Source organism: Echiichthys vipera, assembly GCF_963691815.1.
Source record: "Echiichthys vipera genome assembly, chromosome: 12".
NCBI classification, from domain to species: Eukaryota; Metazoa; Chordata; class Actinopteri; order Perciformes; family Trachinidae; genus Echiichthys; species Echiichthys vipera.
The window spans coordinates 11,959,895-11,978,912 of NC_139837.1; the positions used below are offsets into that span (position 1 = coordinate 11,959,895).

General features: G+C 39.4%; 2 protein-coding genes across 2 annotated transcripts; one reads left to right on the forward strand and one right to left on the reverse strand.

Moving 5' to 3' along the window:
• Positions 1–7: 7 nt before the first annotated feature.
• Positions 8–12,457, reverse strand: nemf (nuclear export mediator factor). Its single transcript, XM_083924205.1, has 32 exons — positions 12,297–12,457; positions 12,122–12,190; positions 11,248–11,350; positions 10,855–10,980; positions 10,579–10,727; positions 10,415–10,482; positions 10,191–10,280; positions 9,971–10,044; positions 9,792–9,862; positions 9,615–9,690; positions 9,332–9,472; positions 8,954–9,162; positions 8,685–8,861; positions 8,523–8,586; positions 7,665–7,753; positions 7,451–7,554; positions 7,305–7,367; positions 7,077–7,189; positions 6,359–6,416; positions 5,889–5,947; positions 5,688–5,808; positions 5,332–5,596; positions 5,180–5,222; positions 5,048–5,097; positions 4,181–4,325; positions 3,760–3,837; positions 3,420–3,641; positions 3,172–3,207; positions 2,901–3,007; positions 2,776–2,819; positions 2,595–2,674; positions 8–1,734 (listed from the first exon to the last, which is right to left on the reverse strand). Exons 1-32 carry the CDS (start codon positions 12,353–12,355, stop codon positions 1,657–1,659), a joined length of 3,231 nt encoding a protein of 1,076 aa, XP_083780331.1. The 5' UTR covers positions 12,356–12,457; the 3' UTR covers positions 8–1,656.
• Positions 12,458–13,565: 1,108 nt separating this feature from the next.
• mok (MOK protein kinase) lies at positions 13,566–18,755 on the forward strand (the record flags this gene model as incomplete). The annotated part of the gene is made up of 12 exons (XM_083924325.1): positions 13,566–13,719; positions 15,355–15,469; positions 15,790–15,879; positions 15,983–16,053; positions 16,194–16,272; positions 16,359–16,407; positions 16,506–16,684; positions 16,928–17,029; positions 17,151–17,324; positions 17,478–17,625; positions 17,705–17,902; positions 18,573–18,755. The coding sequence occupies 12 exons, from the start codon at positions 13,566–13,568 to the stop codon at positions 18,648–18,650; spliced, it is 1,437 nt and encodes a 478-aa protein (XP_083780451.1). The 3' UTR covers positions 18,651–18,755.
• Positions 18,756–19,018: the final 263 nt, after the last annotated feature.

Below are 19,018 nucleotides of genomic sequence, written 5' to 3' on the forward strand. Positions count from 1 at the left end.
AGGAAGCCATCCATCTAGTCCAGAGGATTATTGGAGAATATGTATGTATGTATGTATGTATGTGTGAGTGTTGAGCTCTCAATGCAGGTGGTCCAATTGGAGCATTAGTTTAATGTGTGTGGATATGAAAAAAAAGCATTAGTGAACAGCTGTGGTAACAACTGTAGGAAATGGGTCCTGGCTGGCATGCTAGGGTTCAAATGCGATCCTCAAAGCTGTTCATTACCTTTTCTGTTAATCTTATAGGTTGAACTCTTGCAAAGCCAGTACAACCTTTTGGTGGAGTAGCAGTGCAGGTGATGCGTAGTATATAAGAGAGAGCAGAAGTCCTGCTCTACTTTCAGATTAGGTTCTGATCCAATTTCTTTGCTAAGCATATTTTTTCAGGGGGACTTCTTTTTATTACTGCTGTTCTGAAAAGCTAAAATTGAATATGATATCTATTTCTGTGTTATGAGATAAATGGATTACTACTTCTGTACTGTATAAGAAAACATGACTATTTTTGTCAGCATCTAGTAACTGCGAGCACAGTGAGGGTATAACAATGCTTCTGCTATTAAGATTCCAGGGAGGTTTTGTTGTTTAATGCTCACAAAAGAAAATGTTTTAATCTTTTTTTGAAACAAGGTGATAATATTGTGCTAGACAGTGCAGTCGTAGATATCTGCTCAGCTTAGAATATGGACAGAAACCCCCACTCATGATCAGCTTTTCAGGAAGTCCACTCAAAGAAACCTTGTGAGAAAATGCATTGTGGTATTGAGGCAAGTGGGGAAAAATATAGTTTGGAAAAGGCTCAGGACTTCCCTTTCCTCCACCGGATTATGGCACATCCTGTAGGTATACGCAAGAGTTCTGGTCCTTTTAAAACAATAAACCACATGCCAGTAGCTTGTTGAAATTGTGGTTTTCACTGGTCTTCAGAAATTGAACCAGTATAATGGCTTAACACTAAACACAGCGGTGCAAGGCCGGAACAGGTTTGCTTTAACAGTGCAGATGTTTATAGGGAGCCTGTTGCTGTAATGGTCGCCATAACTAATGTTTGGTATGATCTACTACAGCTGCTAGCTAATTCTTGGATAGTTTAAGTTCTTCTTACATACCTAAAACTAGTGCTTTGCAAGACTATCTGCTCTGAAGCCACAGAAATGTTATTTTCTATTTATATATATAAATAGGTATTTATATATTTGTGAGGAAATGTGTGGATTCTTTATTTTGAAAGAGGTGTTTAAAGCCTTTTAAATTGCTATGAGTGGCTCCTGTAGCATTTTCATTTTATTTGATCAATAACTTAAAACACTGCAAGTGTATTGGATGTTGGGCCACGCTGCACTGAAATGCCTAAGGTCAGTAGGGCTGTTTGTATTTGCTGGGTTTGCACAATGTTCCCTTGGTGTTTTTTAATGTAGAGTATAATGTATACTGTTAATTCGTACTAAAGAATAAACCCATACCATCAGCTGTGTTCTGTTCAGCTTTGTTAATTTACATGTTTTCATTTCAAACAAATTGTTGGTCAACAAATACAATCAATATTGAAAATAAAATGATTGATATCCAACAGCTGGGCTGTACTGTGATGACTGTAACGCTCATGCTTCAAATGTAGAGGGAGTCGGCAGAGTCTCACACGTCTGTTCACCGGTCTCATTTCTTCTTTGCAGCCAGCAGGTTTGGAGCAGACACTTTAACTTTGCCAGGCATGTTTCTGGATAGATCAGTATCCTGCAACACGAGATGATATCAGAGGGGACACCAGGAAAGGAGACTTCAACTAATGAGGACTGATTATAGATTCATGTGTAACTCATGTTTTCTTAACATGTTGAAAAAAGTTATAGTATGTCAGGAAAAAGTTAATATAAAAATGTTAAAAGTTGCTTAAATCAGTCATAGCATAATCTGTTGAAAAAAACAACAACTAAGTCAAGATAAGTCTTAGTATAGCATGTCCAAAAATAAGCCCCCCAAAAAACTCAGTCAAAAAAAATGCTAAAGTCAGTCATAGCATAATTTGTTGTAAAAAGTGAAGAAAAGTTGTAGTGTCCAAAAAAAAAGGTCTTAATAGTGTGTCGAAAAAACTGCTTAAATCAGTTAATGGATAGCCTGTCTAAAGCAGTCATAGCAAAATTCGTTGGAAAAGTCATAGTATAGAGGCGACCAAATAAAAGAAAAAAAGTCAGATTGTCATATATTGAAAAAATTCACAGTACAGTATGTTGAAAAAAATCTAGCATGTTGAACAAAACTGAAAAAAGTGTGTCAAAAAAGACAGTGCAGTATGTTGAAAAAATTGCATTACAGTTGGTATAGCATGCAACTAGCGATTATTTACATTGTCGATCCATTTGTGGATCATTTACTTGACTAATCCAATGAGTTGTTTTGTGTATAAAATGAGAAATGTCAATCAGTGTTTCCCAAAGCCCGAGACGACTTCCTCAAATGTCTTGTTTGGCCCACAACTCAAATATATCCAGTTTATTGACATTACAGCCAAAATATTCAGATTAATTTAATAGTTGACAACTAATCAGTTAATCTTTGCAGCCCTATCGTATAGCAGGGCATAAAAAAATCTTTACCTTGACACTGCGGAACAGGTCTTTCTCTCTTGTTGAGGCATCTCTGGCTTTCATGAAGCTGAGAACTGCAGTACGTGCAGCTTATAGGAACAAAAAAATAACAATTTTAAAAGCAATCACTTCCACTATAATAACATTCAGCAAAGGCTTTAGAAACATTGGAATGGATTGCTATTCTTACCTTTTCCCTTCTTCTGAGCACCTGGGGTCAGTTTCACCTTGTGTCTGTTGAAAACAATTGACTCATTTAGCCTTTGCAAGCTTCACTTTGTCCCTTACACAACAAAAAAAGTGAACTGCACATACTTGTAGTTGGACAGGGCGGTGTATGGAGCGCAGACTGGCACGGCGAACAACAGCACATCTTCAGGATGAGGCTGGCCCGACAGAGAGGTGAGCAGATTCTCGGCTTCCTGAGGCAGCACAAAACTCAGTCAGACTAATGCAATAGTAAACTTACTGGTGGGTTAAAATAAATGATGCACAATTAACATGCATTTATCCCCCAAAATTTTTAAATGTTATGATGTATTACTATTACTACTTCTTCACTGTAAAAAGTACATTAAGAACCCACCTCTGCTCCTGGGTTGTCCTGGTCTACCTCATCTTCCTGAAAGAGAGGACACCATTGATGACACATTTAAAACATAGTGTAAATGTGCATGTTTTATATGAGTACATACAGTAATATCCAATTCTGTTCAAAAAAATAAATAGAACTGAAAAGGGACAGGGGGACATTTTTAAGTTTTTGCAGGCAAAGCTCACCAGACAAATGGTACATCTCAGACTCTGGTATTTGATCTTCATTGTGTCACGTACCTTGTCCTCCTGTTCCGCAGGACCTCCCTCCTCTCCAGGCTGTCTCTCCTCATTACCCTCCCCTCCTCCTGTTTCTGTTTCTGTTTTTATCACTGCAGCCTCTACATTACGAGGTTTCTGGGGTTGTTTCTGAGGGGCTGGTTTCCTGACAGGTTCATCTTTCCCCTTTCCCTTCTTTCCTTTCTTGCCCTTATCCTTCTCTTCCTTAGTGGAACCAGCAGACTATGGAAGAAAAGAGGTCATCCTGTTATTGACTGCACATGACAAGCGTTGACTGTTTAGATTTTGCAGAATGTCACAGTACAGCACATATTAATGACTGTGTGTGGGGTATCCTAACCCCGAGCAGCTGCATCATCAGCTCCCTGTCCTCTTCATCCTGGTCTTTGTACTTCTCTTTGATCTTCTTTAACTTGTTCTGCAGCGACGACAGGGAAGAAATACACACAGAAACAACACAGATTGAAGTATCGGATCAGTGAAGGGTCAAGATTGCAGATTCTGAAAAAAAATACATAGGTTCCCAATTTGCTTTTAATCATTATACTGGTTTGTTTGCCTCTTGATCCCTAATAAATGTATGTGATTTGCTCTAGGTTTTATTCCTTTTTTGTGTATGTTTTAGTCTTGGATTTAATTTTCTCTTCTAAATTTAAGCTCCTTTGGAAAGTATGCAAACTTAAAAGTTGATAGCACTGTGTATTGTTTACATAAGTTGTATGACGTTGTTTTAGATTTTACAACGCCTTGTCTTATCTTACCCTTTGGCCTCTCTTCGGTGGCTGCTGAGAGGGGCCTCCTCCACCTTTGGATCCCTGATCGACAGCTGATTCTGAGACAGGTGGAATCTCAGTCTTTTCCTCAGTCTCACAATCTTCCGGTTTCTGCTTCTTCTTCTTTTCCTCTCTAGCGGCGAAGAAGAAAAACATGTGACGATTAAATCAAAGACTGGACTATCAGGCATGTTACATACATGTACATGTATGTACATGTGTTTCTACTAGAACCTTTTTACATGCTTGAATCTTGAAAAAAGACTATTATTTTTCTCAGCAGCTGCAGCACCCTGTCAGGAACGTTTGGTTGCAGTGCTGGTCTCTTAAGCCCCCTCCCAAAAAGCCTAGTCTGCTCGGACTGGTCAGGCACTTCCCGGTCTCCTCTTTGCTTTTCCCTCGCTGTCTCCGTACTACAGCAGAGGACTGACTGCATATGAGTGGATAGTGGAATTTCTACCATCAAATGTAACAAATAAAGCCTTCTAAACCAAACGCAACGCAACCGGACACGTTGCAGTAGGACTGTGATTGTTAGCATGTAGCTACATGTAGTAAACGGCAGCATGTTGGACTGGAGATGACCTTAGACTGGTTACCCATAAACACGTTTACTTCATTATTTAAGACTTTGGTCATGTTTAGCATGAACATCCAACATTATAACAAGGTATTTATGACAGAAACTAAGGAAAAGCATGGTAGGACCCCTTTAAGTGAAGTAGGTTTTCTCTTTTTTTCCTTAAATCAACTAAATGTCAACGGCCTGAAAAGCCTCTTCAGTTTGTGGTATGAGCACAACAGGAAGTTGTACATGTTAAACATTGGTTGTTGTATTTCATTCCCTTCTTTCACCTTCTCTGTTTGGCAGTCATGTGTTTCCTCCCCTGTGGATCTACCTCAGCCTGTGGAGAAATTAAGGAATCAACATGAATATGGAGTGTTGGAGTGTTGCACTATATGGTTCCTAAGATGGAGACTTATTACCTGAGTGGTCACTTCCTTTTTAAAACCAGGGTTCTGAGTATTCCTAGAAATAAGGAGAGACACTTTTATAAAGTACCATTCATTGTAATGTGCAGTGACTGAATCATTAGGTTTCCATTCTTACAGTGTGCACACTGTAGTGGTAACTTTACCTGCTGGGCTGTAAATGAGAGAGGGAGATGGTCGTATCTGGAAAGCTGAATTCTTCGCTTTCTTCTGTCTTCATCTCCTTTTTGTCCCCGCTGTCTTCCTCTTCACCCTCCTCTTCCTCTGCATCTATGCTATCCTCCTCAGGTACAGCGGACAGTTCTCCCGTGGCACCATCATCCCCCTCAACCACCTTTTTAATCGTCTTTTCCATCTCTCCATCTCCTCCTGCTCTCTCCTCACCCTGATCTTCATTACTGCTGTCCTCACCTGCAAAGGCAACAGAATCAGTTACGACACCTGATTGGAGTTGTTGCATCACATACACAGTAAATGAAGTTAATCATTTGGTATGGGTCACCTATCAACTCCTCTCCCTCCTCTAACAGCTCGGCAGTTTTGGATGTCACGTCCTCCATGTCCTCCTCAACAGTCTTCACCTTTCTCTCCCCTTTGTGCCGAAACACACTCTGCTCATCGACCTGGACAGAGACGAGCGTGAAACTTAATTATTTGAAGACGAAGAGTTGAACATGTACTCAAAGCTCATGATGGTATTTACCTTAAAGAGGAATCCAAAGCCCATAATCAAGTAAGAAGGTGGTAGAAAGTTTTTCTTTCCTGAAGAGAAATATGTCAAATGTGAGGTCCTCTAGAAGACATCATCATTATTACACTTCTCATATTTTGTTCTGGTGCCTTACAAAAGTGTATGTATGTTTTATGTCTGTTTCATGCTTCTTGAGGTCGGTACGGTGCGGATAGGTTCCCACAGCGTCTTTCATACTGATTGCAGTCATAGCGGCTCAGAGAACGGACCTCTCAGCCATGGATGTACGCTTTCAGACAACAGAAATTCTGGGTCCTATAGCTCGCCAATCCTTGCAACACAGTCTGTGCGGCTCCTTCTGCGTTGTTACAAAATCTTGGAGGTGCACAGACCCTCCACACACAGTGGCCCAGACCGCAACTGCGCAACAGCACCGACCACACTGACTGCAAGAGGCATTAAACTCATTTTCAGAGTCATACCTCTGATCATGAAGCTTCCAGTGGTCAGGTACTCTCCAGTGGGAGCTGTCTTTGAAACCTGCGCACAAATAATAATATCTCTAATTAATAATAAATCTTTATTGTCATTACAAGGATTAGCAATATAAAAGCAAAATATTAGATAATATAAAAAAGCAAAGTATAAAATATAAAATTGTAAAATATCAAAATCAAGATAAATATAAACATATACACAATGCCGGCATTTCTACTGGATCAATTTCCAGATTTCATTATTTTGCTGCTTGTAGTCGCTTTTTAACACACTTGTGTACGTGTAATTTAGAGCAACTCTGGAGTTTTTGTCACTGCAAGCAATACAGAGCAATGTTTTTATGAGTCGATCCCGGTATTGTTTGTATGTAACCCACTGAGGAATGTAACAATGAATGCACCAGCAAAGGTAATGAATCAGAAGACTTCAAGTCAGCAAACATGGATTGAAAACAATGCACACATGAATCTTTTAAGAGAATACTCCATGGGGTACTCTAAAAAAGGTAGCACAGTTATGATACACAATAACCACGCTTATACAATATCACAACAATAAAGAAACAGCAAACATATTCAAATATATTTTGCCTCTTGGCTTGTTAGCAGCAAACATGCTACCTTGTTTGAACCCTAACCCCCTTGATCCAGTCAAGTATGAAACGTGGTAGAACATATCATTCCCTGTGTGTGTATAACTCACCTGATGATGATGAACCCACCAGGCGCTGGTGACGATTTTGGCATCCCAAGCAGCGCTGTAGCACACAGACATAGTGCCGGCCTCCGTCAGGGTACGAGGAGGGATGGGGTCACCTGGAACGGGAAGATTGAGAGGCAAGAGAGGGTTGGAGACTCGTATGAATGAGTGGAAAAAGTAAAGTACGTTCACAAACTGGATACATAAGCAGATGGAAATGCGCAGGATTACCTGAGGGGTTTTTGATGACACAGCTTGTCGCTCCATGGAGGTCAGCATGAATATAGACATCACCTGTCAAAGCAAACGCACACGTGAGGGGATAAACCAGCTTACCCTTCAAAAGGTAAGGGTATGTGTACAAGTTTGTTCTTAACCTGCCCGGAGGTAACGTTTAACAATCATCTCGTTCTGCTGCTGATCGCGTCCTGCGATGACGAGATAATTCTCTGAGCTGATGAACCACAAGAACTTCTCAAACCTGCAGAGAAATGGTTTTGAGAAAGAAAGGCTCCACTGCTTGTTGTGTATAAAAAAAATACAACATCAAAGTCTAAATATGGATAGACACATATGGGGTGTGTGTCTTACCAGTAGACTTTCCTGGCCTTCTGAATGGTGGTCACAGTCTGAACCTCTTTCAGTGTTTGCTGTGTTTTTTTCTCTGCCGATTTCATAGCCTTGAATGACATGAAAGTAGAAGAACCTTTAACTTTCTACAAAAGTGTGATGACTTGACAACTGCAAAGCTGTCAATGAATTGCAAGTGGCTGTAAGCAATGTTCCTTATAAACACAAAGACACACGTTCCTCGCCGATCATACAATAATATGTCACCATAACCTTTAAACTGCAATAAATTCTGAGTTTGCATATGAATAAAGGTTTACACTTTTTCTTGCCTTAAAGTCACAATCCGTAAGATTTGAGATACCTTCTATCTAGTGGCCTCTTTGGTGGTAAGATCTTATTGCAGGCGAGCCTGTTCTTTCAGAGCCCTCCATCTTGTCACGTTCGAGGTCACTCTGTGTGTTGACTGTGAGTGTTTACTTCCAGTCCGTCCCCTATATGTTACTATCTTAAAGTCATACACATACACACACATACACGTTCCTATTATACTTCTAACCTTACTACAAGCCTGACTCAGAAGTTGGAAGTTCCAGATTTTCCAATTACAAGTGAATGCAACATAAGCGCTGTCAGCAGCGTCACTAACATGGCGGCGTATTTGTGTTTAGAGAGGAACTGTTGCCACAGACACGCAGATTGGAATACTTGGCAAAGAGGCACCAAGTGCTTTCATTAGTGGGTCATATGATCAATCACCATTGTTATAACTCAGTCTTCGATAGATAGTAACTGAAAAGGCAAATTAGCTAGATAAAAATCTTACAGATCAATCTTACAGTCTTTAAACCAGAGTGTAGAATAAAACAGTTTTCTTACCTTACCAACTGCTTCAATAGTTTTATGTTCCTTCTTTTCAGCACTGCGTTTGAAGTCATAGTACCTAAAAAGAAAAAAAGCCTTAGCTGTTAAACAAACAAACAAACAAAAAACACCACACAATGCTCAATTCTGTGGCTAAAGGATTGCACAGAAACATACTTTTTGGCATTGGCATAAGCCGAAAGGCCAAGATCCACATCCACCAACGTGGGCTTGTTCCTTTGCAACTTCTTCTTCTGTCCTTTGTCTTTATTTTTATTTTTCTTCCCTTTCTCCTCCACCACCACATCTTTTTGTTCTTCCTCTTCCTGGTCTTCCTCAGAAATATATGGATTCCTGGAGGGGAACAAAACACAAATGATACCACAGCGTGTAACAACAAGCACAGCGGTCAGTAGGACATAAGTTTCTAAAACAGATGGTCTCACTTTAAAAGCATGGTGATATGGTTGGTTTGTAGCTTCAGCTCCTTGATGGCGCAGGCCACCGGGTCTCCGGCAGCCTGTGCCTCTTTGACGATGGTGCCGATCTCGGTCCAGTCCACCTGATTCGCCAGTGCGCTGCGCACCACCTGCAGCGCCCTCTCTACAATAGGAAGGTTCATCTCCACCAGTTCACCCTTTATTCTGTCCACCTCCTGCAACACACGGGACAATATAATATACTTCAGCAATGTCAAAATGAATTGACTGACCTGTGTTTGCAATTTGCAAAACACCAACATTAATGTTTCACAAATAGATACACATGGGAACGCAAGAACTATTTCCAGGAGTCAAACCTAAGAGTTTGGCCGTAATGCTGACCTGTGCTTGGTGCAAGGCCTCCAGTCTCTGCTCGTGGTCCCTCTTAACATTTTCTAACTTCTTCAGAGCCTGTTTCTCCTGCTGTAAGGCCTTCATGTCAATCTTCTGACTCTCCATCTTAGAAAAGAACTCATCCACTGCCTGAGTGAGAGTATCACATTGGATTTATATCACATTCTAGCCAGAAGTGTTAATTCATATAGTAAAAGAGAAAGGATCAATATTCTTTTCTAAACAAGGCATAGAGGAATAAATCCACATAAGCAGCCATGCAAATATTTACCTTGTCAAAAGTATCAAATTCCAAATGGGGGCTCTTTGCATGCTGGGCAAAGAGGAATGGGTGGAATTCATCATATCTGTAAGTAGACATAATTGATGTGAATTAACAATATTATAAAAAACAGCTGAAGAAAAATATGTATAGTAACAACTGTGTGTTAAACAAAACCAGACTTACGTGAGAAGTTCTTCGCTGGGTTTGCCAGGAGTTAAGCTTGGTTTCTTCTCACTCTTTTGAATGATGTAACCCTTCAATTAAACAAAGCAGACTTTGTGAATATAACAAATCTATCTAAAAAAAGAAGTCCCTAAATAACTTTCCCTCAAAATAGACGTTGCTTATGAAAGAGCCCTTACTTTGCCGCTGAAGTTCTCCGTTTTTTCCATATAGGTTTCTGCAATCTGCAGGGCTTCAAGGATTTTAGGCGCAACTGAAAAATAAATCAGATCAAACACTGTATATACAGAAAAACAACATTACAAATAAATAAATATCTAATCTTAAACTAGAACCACAACATCCTCTGCTGTGACTGCAAATAACCATTAGCCAGTAACCTTTATTTCTTTACTATACCTTGGGTGGCATCATTTTGGCTGTCAACTTTGACAGAGCCCGGCAGTCCCGCCTCTATCAAACTGTGTTCTATCAGAGTGGCTCCATAGGCTGAAGGTGTGTTTGCAAAGGACATAAAACATGGGTCAGTCTGTTTAATTTACATGATAAAATAAGTTTAAGACACTTAAACTCAAGTGTATCCCTTTAGTTAACCAATTCAAAACTTTTCCCAGGTTACTTACGAAGGTGAGGGTTCAGGACCCTTTTCACTTGCTCTCCGTTCTGTGCCTTGTTGAGGATTTCAGTGAGTCTATATCAAAGAGCAATAAGAGAGAATTAGTTTTCACTGGTATGGGAATAATATATACTAACTGAATTCTGATGGCACATGTAAAGTTGTGGTTACCGCTCTAAACTAATGAGAGGTTCAGGGGGTCGGGCACTCTCTACAGGGTACCGCTCTCTCACAGCGATCTTAACATCTTCTGCTTCTGCTGTACGAAACCGCAGCAGGTTCAGGATGGTGTACTCATGGTCCGCAAGAATGACGTTACCCTGAAGATGGATAACAACGGACCAAAAAATGCACACAAACACATAGGCATGAGTTAAACGTCACGGTTCAGGATCAAAGCTGATATGATCAGAAGTTTTATGTACCAATCTCACAATGCTTTCTCACCCGGTCATACAACTCAATAATCAAGTGGTAGGCAGCCTCATCAGAGCCAAACTGGATGTCAACGATCCTGTCGATCCCCAGCTGCTTAACCTGGGTCAACCGCCGGGACTTCAGATGTTTTCGACACTACAGAGAAAGTTGCTTTAAACATTCAGTTTCCTCACGAGTGATGCAGAGAAATCACAACAACGAGAAGCGTCTACTGATATCGACATTTATATAAAATCTGTTTTGGGATGGAAAGAAAACATGTCAAACTGTCGGGTTGTTTATTACACTGGACTTCAAGTTAACAAGTGTTTATATGGAATTATGAATTGAATATGACTTGAATAACCACTCAAATATTATAAAAGCCCAGTTTGGTTAAAAGTTTACAGTAAGTCTTCTTACTTTCATAGCAAAGCCCGAAGGCATCATGTTTTTGGGCCATTCGAAGTCTGTAGAGTGAATACGAGTCCCAGACTCAATCAGGAGAACGGCTTTGCTGTCGGGCCTGAGGCGAGAATAGGAAACTGAGTTATACACAGTGACTGAACGTGTCGGCACACGACAAAGGATATTCAGTCAGTTCTTGTACTTTACTTGAGTACTTCTAATTCATGCTACTTTATGTTTCTACTCCACCACTACATTTTAGAGGAATATACAGTACTGGCTTCATAGTTCTTTGACAGCTATTGTCTCATCTCATTTTCAACCGCTTATCCGGGGTCGGGTCGTGGGGGCAGCAGCTCTAGCAGGGGACCCCAACTTCCCTTTTCCTATATATATATATATATATATATATATATATATATATATATATATATATATATATATATATATAAAATTGTATGTCTTTTTACTTTTTATTTCCATTAGTATTTATTTTTTGTTTGCTCATTTTACAGTTTGGGTCTTATTTTAACAATTTTAACATGTGAAGCAGTTTTTGACTTTGTCTGTTAAAGGTGCTATATCAAATAAACGTATTATTGTATGCCTTATTATGATAGATATATTGCAGATTCAGATTTTGCATACAATACATATGGTGAACTAATAAAACATCAGTCAGGGCCATTGCACTGCATAATGACTAACTACTTTTACATTGATACTTCCTCGGTTATAAATAATTAGAATCAAAATTTCTAATGCTGGGATTTAATTTGTAATAGATGTTTATGTCGTGGTATTATTACATTAGTCAGAATTCATGTCACAGGGATCAAACATTACAGTGAAACTTATGGAGGAAGTTTTTTCTTTGAACTTTTCTTACTTTTGCAGACGGATGAGATACGTTTTGTTGTCGATGTCATACACGTTGTTTACTCTCATTCCAATGTAGCTGAAAATAATGAAAGAATGAGGCAAAATGAATGAGTATTCAAACAACATTAACGAGGGTTAGCTTAGCCCCCTGTCTGGATGCAGTAATACATAATATCACATACTTGGCATTGATCTCGCCGATAACGGCCCTGATATCCACGGTGGTGAATCTGGGTTTCATGGTGACCGAACAGCTGACTACGATCGTGAAAAAAGCAAAGTAAACACTGAGAAATTCACATTTTCTAATGCAACATCAGCCAGAAAAACATGCAGGGACCTACTGCACATGCGCACAAATGCCAGGTACTACGGAAGCCGACGTGGAGCAAAATTAATAGGTCCTCAGCTTTTTCCACACATAATTATAGTAATTATGGATAAATATCATATTCATTCATGCAAATGGAAAAATCAGAAACCATCACTTAACTGTGTTTAAAAATGAATTAAATAAATATATTTATTTTTTACAAACATTAGCTATTTCAGAAAAAATACATTCTATGTCACAATTGTTGAAATAAATCTGTTATAAAGATATCTCATTAATTAATAGGCTTCAAAATACAAATAATGTGTGATTAATTGATTTATTAGTGTTGGCTTAAGTATTTTTATTCTATAATGTATGCATATGTACTTTATTTTATTTTTAAGTTTTGTACTCTTTAAATTGGTATTTATGTATGCATGAACTATGCACTTTATTTGTATTTATTTATGTATGTACTATATACTTTATTTTTATTTATTTATGTATGTACTATATACTTTATTTTTATTTATTTATTTATGTACTGTGTACTTGAATTGGTATTTATGTATGCATGAACTATGCACTTTATTTTGTTTTATTTATTTAGTTATGTATGTACTATATACTTATTTTTTACTTATGTATGTATGTACTGTCTTTTTAAGTTGGTATTTATGTATGTATGAACTATGCACTTTGTTTTATTTTTTATGTACGTACTGCATACTTTATTTTATTTTTGATTTAGATATGTACATATACTTTATTTTATTTGTATTTATTTATGTATGTACTATGTACTTTTCCCCCAAGTTTTTATTATGTTTTGCAGATGAGTACAACTGTATTAAAACATGTACAAAGTATAAAGTGCTATAATAAAAATGCTAAAATGTTTTGGAGAAATGCAAACTCAATATTCCTGCGAGAAGTTGTAATGTACTGAATTATTCTGAATAAAGTTTTGCAAACAAAGGAAAAAAACACCTTTTTTCCACACACTAGAATGGTTGTGTGTGATGCACTGGCGGTGCCTGGTAACGCTCTGCTATGACATGAATGCAGTGGATCAGGGACTGCTTCTAGATATTACCAAGCTAATGGTAGGCTCTCCAGCACTACAAGTGCACTAATGATGCACTACTCCAACTGGCTTATTGGCGTGAAAAACAGGGCAAGCCTTAGAAATGCATGCAAAACACCACCAAAGGTCGCAGACGTGCAGAACAACAACCCGCAGCCAAATGAGAAGACATCCGCGGCCACCACCCACCTCTGGAAGAAAGGTAAGGGTGTGAATTATGCAGCTGGAAAAAAACACCGTCGCGTCAAATATTGGGGCCTGTAGCGAATAAAAAAGCTTGACTGGATTTTCCCCCACATATTGGGCTGAGTTGTTGCTTTTAATTCCCCAAATGTTCGTTTAAAAAGGCCGGAGAGAGTCAAAACAGTCAGCCGGAGTTTCCAGTTTCCTCCTCAGGTCAGAGTGGAGGGCGAAGGCGTGCTCCGTTACCAAGGCGACGGTCAGCTAACAGGGCTTGCTAGCGGGTCTCTAGGTTAGCACCTGTAATGCGAGTTTCGTGTCCTTTTTGTCACCTTGATGCGCAAACATCGTACATTTTCAAACCTCACGTCGACATGCTCTGTCTAAATGTTCATGTGATGGATAAGCGACCTAAACACGACGGCTAGGACACAAAGGGATGCATTGTAAGTGAGTTGACGGCGGAGCAGCGTGATGACAGGTCTGACAGGCAGGCGGTCGCACGTCGTTGGGGGTTTACTCTTCAAATGTTTTCTTTCTCATGTTTGCTGGCTTTCTCATGTTTGCTGGCTCTTTTTTACCTCTTTCACCCCGACTCACCTGTCATTAACTGGCTACACTTGCGTTGGCACTAGCTAGTTTGGTGTTGTGGTAATAACAAAGAGAGTGTTTGGAGTAATTTGACCAGAATTCACCGGGTCACAGTATTTGGTGTAACCGCCACCGACGTTAAGCTCATTAAAGGGAAATTCCACTTTAAAATACCACTTATTCTGCTTTTTCAATGCTTTTGGACACATAGGTCAGTAAAACCAAGACAACTGTCTCATTAAACTGGATATCAGAGCTTAAAGATGTTGTTTACACACTAAACTGTGGGCTTTAAGAGCTGCAACTATAGGAAGCAATTTGATAAATTGGCAAAAAATACAAACATTCACTGGTAGGTTTAAGATGTGCCTTCCTCAGTCTCAGTCTCATGATGATAAACTGAATTTCCTTGGGTTTTGGACAGTGGTTTAGTGGTAGTTCATGAGGTGGGGGTACTGCTATTTAGACGAGTATGTAACCATGAAGGAAGTGGGTAAACTTACATTTTTTTAATATTGTGATATGCAAAACTAATATGTCCAGCACAGCTATTGACAACTACTTTGAAAAAAAAGATACTACACTCCCATATATTCCAATGTCTTTCTGGCTGATAGGTGGGTAGACTGTAAACTGTCAGAATAAGTGGTGGGTATACTCTGTATACCTGCGTATACCCTTTACTACACCACTGGTTTTGGACTGTTGGTCAGACAAAATAAGACATGGGTCGGTTCTGGGCTCTGAGAAATTACACATTTTTTCTTATTTTCTGACGTTATATAGACCAAACGATTAATGGATAAAATACTCAACAGACAAATTGATAATGACAATAATCATTGGTTGCAGCCCTATATCAATGGATCCTATGCAAGACTGGGAAAATACAAATTTCCTGTCCAAATAAAATCATCCTGGGCTCAAGTGTCCAGTGGGGTTGTTAAGCTTCTCATTAATGTTTACTGATATTCCTTAGTAACAATATAGAAATGTGCACACACAAAACCTTCTCTTTTATGAGTCTGTTTTTTGAAATGTTTTTTTTTTTTTTATTGCTGTGCAGGTTACAAAACAATCAAGAAAATCGGGGAGGGCACATTTTCAGAGGTGTTGAAAACTCAAAGCCTGAAAGATGGGAAGTTCTATGCATGTAAAACCATGAAGCAGACAATTAACAGGTATGTATTTTGCAATAAAATGTGGACAGGCAGTCAGTTGTGCATTCTTACAATACTCTGTGGTCTATGGACCCTGTAACTTGAGTCAGCAGCTTGACACCCCCTTAGCCTTAAGTATCTTATTAGATGTCAGCTTCCTCTGCCTTTGACCTTCTAGTGAAGAGGTATCAATAGTGTCTGCTTGAAATGTGAGTCGTCAATGCACTGGTTTTGAAACCGTGCCCATTAAATCTGTCATTTACCTTGTTCAAATTGTTAATTTGTCCATATACAGTATACACCTGTCACTGTGCAAATGTTATTTTCTCTCTGTCATCAAGCCTGGAGCAGGCCAACAACCTGCGGGAAGTCCAAGCAATGAAGACACTGAGCCCGCATGCAAATATCGTCCAGCTACATGAACTGATTTTGTAAGTATTGTCTATTATGACGTTATCGTCTTGTCTCAAGCCAGATTCATGGGGCATGTCATATTATATGACATATCTATAATAATGTAAAATAACATTTCAGTGACAAAGCAACTGGAACTGTGTCTTTGATTTGTGAGCTGATGGAGATGAACATCTATGAATTCATACAAGGTAAGTCTGCAAGTATAACAGAGTGCAAACATATACTCATCATAAGCAACCTTATAAGGATGAAACTTGTACATACATCTAGACTTTCTTTAGCCTTCTGGCTGAATTATGAGCTGATATCAGTTCCTCGTTCCTTACAGGAAGACAAACACCACTGCCTGACAGTACAGTAAAGAACTACATGTACCAGCTTTGCAAGTCGCTTGAACATATGCACAGGTAGTTATGAAAAAGCTTTAGCTTACATGAAATGTTAAAACAAAACGTGCTGAGATTGTCCTCCTTTTTTTTTTTTTTTTTTACAGCTGCGGGATCTTTCACAGAGATGTGAAGCCAGAAAACATTCTTATCAAAGTGAGACACATCATTATAATTTACTTTATGAAAATGTTACCGTGGTAATGTAGTTTTGTGTCATTTATATATTTAAAATTATTCTTTACAAACTGCAGCAAAGTGGTCTGAAGCTTGGCGACTTCGGCTCAAGTCGGAGCGTGTACTCCAAGCCCCCGCATACGGAGTACATCTCCACACGCTGGTACAGAGCCCCAGAGTGCCTCCTCACTGATGGGTACTATGGCTTAAAGATGGACATGTGGAGCGCTGGTTGTGTCTTCTTTGAGATCATGAGGTACCTCTGCAGGGGAAGGACACAACATGCCATCTGTAGTATCTAAATAGGACAACAGTTCATGAGTTAATGAGACTCGATAGGAACACGTAATTTTACAATTACATTGTTACCAATGTCTGTATTTAGTTTTACCTTTGATCTATTTGATAGATCCTGTCTGCCACCACATGCATAAACAAATGTCAAACAAATACTATGTAAATAGCTTTGTTGTGGCAGTCAGATACCTGTGTGTTCCAGCTTGAATCCTCTCTTCCCTGGAACCAATGAGTTGGACCAAGTTGCCAAGATCCATGACGTGTTGGGGACACCAGATCAAAGTATCCTCCAAAAGTTCAAACAGTAGGTGTTCCTTCGCTGATATGTTGCACATTTGTTATAAAAGCTTTACACAAGTTGTGAATATCAAATTTTTATGTGCTTAGAAAACAAAGATTTCTCATGGTTTCTTAATGTCCAGCAGGTCTAGATCGATGCATTTCAACTTCCCTCCTAAAAAAGGCAGTGGTATCTCACGGTTAGTCCCTCAGTGTCCGGCTCCAGCTCTGTCACTGCTCTATCAGATGCTCGCCTATGACCCAGATGAACGCATCGCTGCAGAAACAGCCCTGCGGCACACATACTTTAGGGAAATCAGGTAAACCATGCAAATTAGAAACAATTCATCACCTTGCAACTTATTCAATTAAATTTAGATGACAGAATTGCCAGGTTTCTTGGTAAGACAAACCGGAGACTGTAATACTTCTCTTTTTTATTTATAATAGAGGTCTTGCTTTTTTTCTCCCAGGAAAGCTGAGACTCTTCAAAGAGTTTCTGGGACTACGGATGGACTAGGGAGTAGTGGGACGCACAGCTCCTTAGACCACATCTGGCGCCCAACCAGACTTGGTAAACAGCTGAGGGGAAGACACACAAGGCAAACCCCTTTAATAAGCGTAAGTCAACTGAAATGAAATTAACATGGTCTATGAGTCGAAAGAAATATGATGCATCCGATGCTTCCTCTCTCTCCAGCACAACATGAAGCATGTAGCCGAGCCTCTCATCCGACGGAACGTCCCTCATTATCCTGCAGAGCTGCCCAAACTCAATATGGTTGTACCGGGACCACAGATCTCCTTCCCAGTCTCCAGTATGCCTGCATTTACTGTCACCCACCGAGGCACACTGCCAACCGTCACGTCAAAAAAGTGCCAGTCACGGTTGGCCAAGGTAAACATACATCATTTAAAGGAGTCACATCTACCAGGGGCACTTTAGAAATGAAGTAAAACACAGCTGACAGGTTTGTTTTGTTACCAAATGATTTAAAGGTCCTATATTATAAACGTTTTTTTATTTATTACAAAGCAGGTCGAGGTCCTATAGTGTGAAAGTATCAAAACACTCAATCCATGGATAATGCACAGAGCCCATACTCAAAAACTGTGCCTGTAAACCGTACAGTTGTGATGTCACAACCATACTATACAGTGTATAGGTAGGAACAACACTACAGTGTTGTTATAGTCATTCCCCCGGCTGCAACAACGGAGCAGATGCCAAGAGCGCAGATGCAGAAGACGCTGCGCAATCTGAGTAGACTAGGTTTTTTTGGGAGGAGGTATTAAAGAGACAGGCGCTAAGCATTTCAGACAGAGGGGAAATACGCATATATTATGACAGACACTATGAGATAAATGTGTTTTTTAAACATTAAAGCATGTAAACATGTTCTAGTAGAAACCCAAAATACAAGTATGAACACTGAAAATGAGCATAATATGGGGCCTTTAAAAATGCAAGAGGGATTATGTCAAAATAATATCTAAGCAAGTGCCTTAGGAGTGCTTTCATTAAGAGCTTTGATTTGGGATTCAGGCTGCATTTCCTCTCTTCACAGCCCCGGGAGGAGTCACACCCCGCTGCTTTCAAAACCTACTACATTCCACCTCTGGATAGGAAACATGGAGGCTATTGAGAGCCAAAAACACTTTGTTTCATTAAAAATGGCGTCTCCAAACAGGTTAGACCTGTACTGTTACACACATCCTTGAGAGGACAACGTTTGGACAGGCCTGAATCTGGAAAGCAACACATGTTGAGAACAAATACAACAAAGACCGCCAAGCCTGTCATTTTACCAGTTACGACTGCTGCGTCAAACTGTTTAACCCTCATTGTAATGATGAAATTAAATGCGATATCTACACCAACAATATTAGTCATATTATGTTGGAAGGAGAGCGTGTAGTTTAATTATGACCTCAGTTTTACTTGACCTAGTCAGGTGTTACATGTTTACAACGTTAAGAACTATAGTTCAACCTGAGCCTGTTACACAAGCTA

Coding starts and splice junctions, on each gene's coding strand:
- nemf (XM_083924205.1), bottom strand. CDS start 12,355: ATGAAACCCAGATTCACCACCGTGGATATCAGGGCCGTTATCGGCGAG. Junction 10,483..10,578: donor CCTCTCATTAGTTTAGAGCG/GTAACCACAACT, acceptor TCTTTGATATAG/ACTCACTGAAATCCTCAACA. Junction 2,675..2,775: donor TGCTCAGAAGAAGGGAAAAG/GTAAGAATAGCA, acceptor TGTTCCTATAAG/CTGCACGTACTGCAGTTCTC.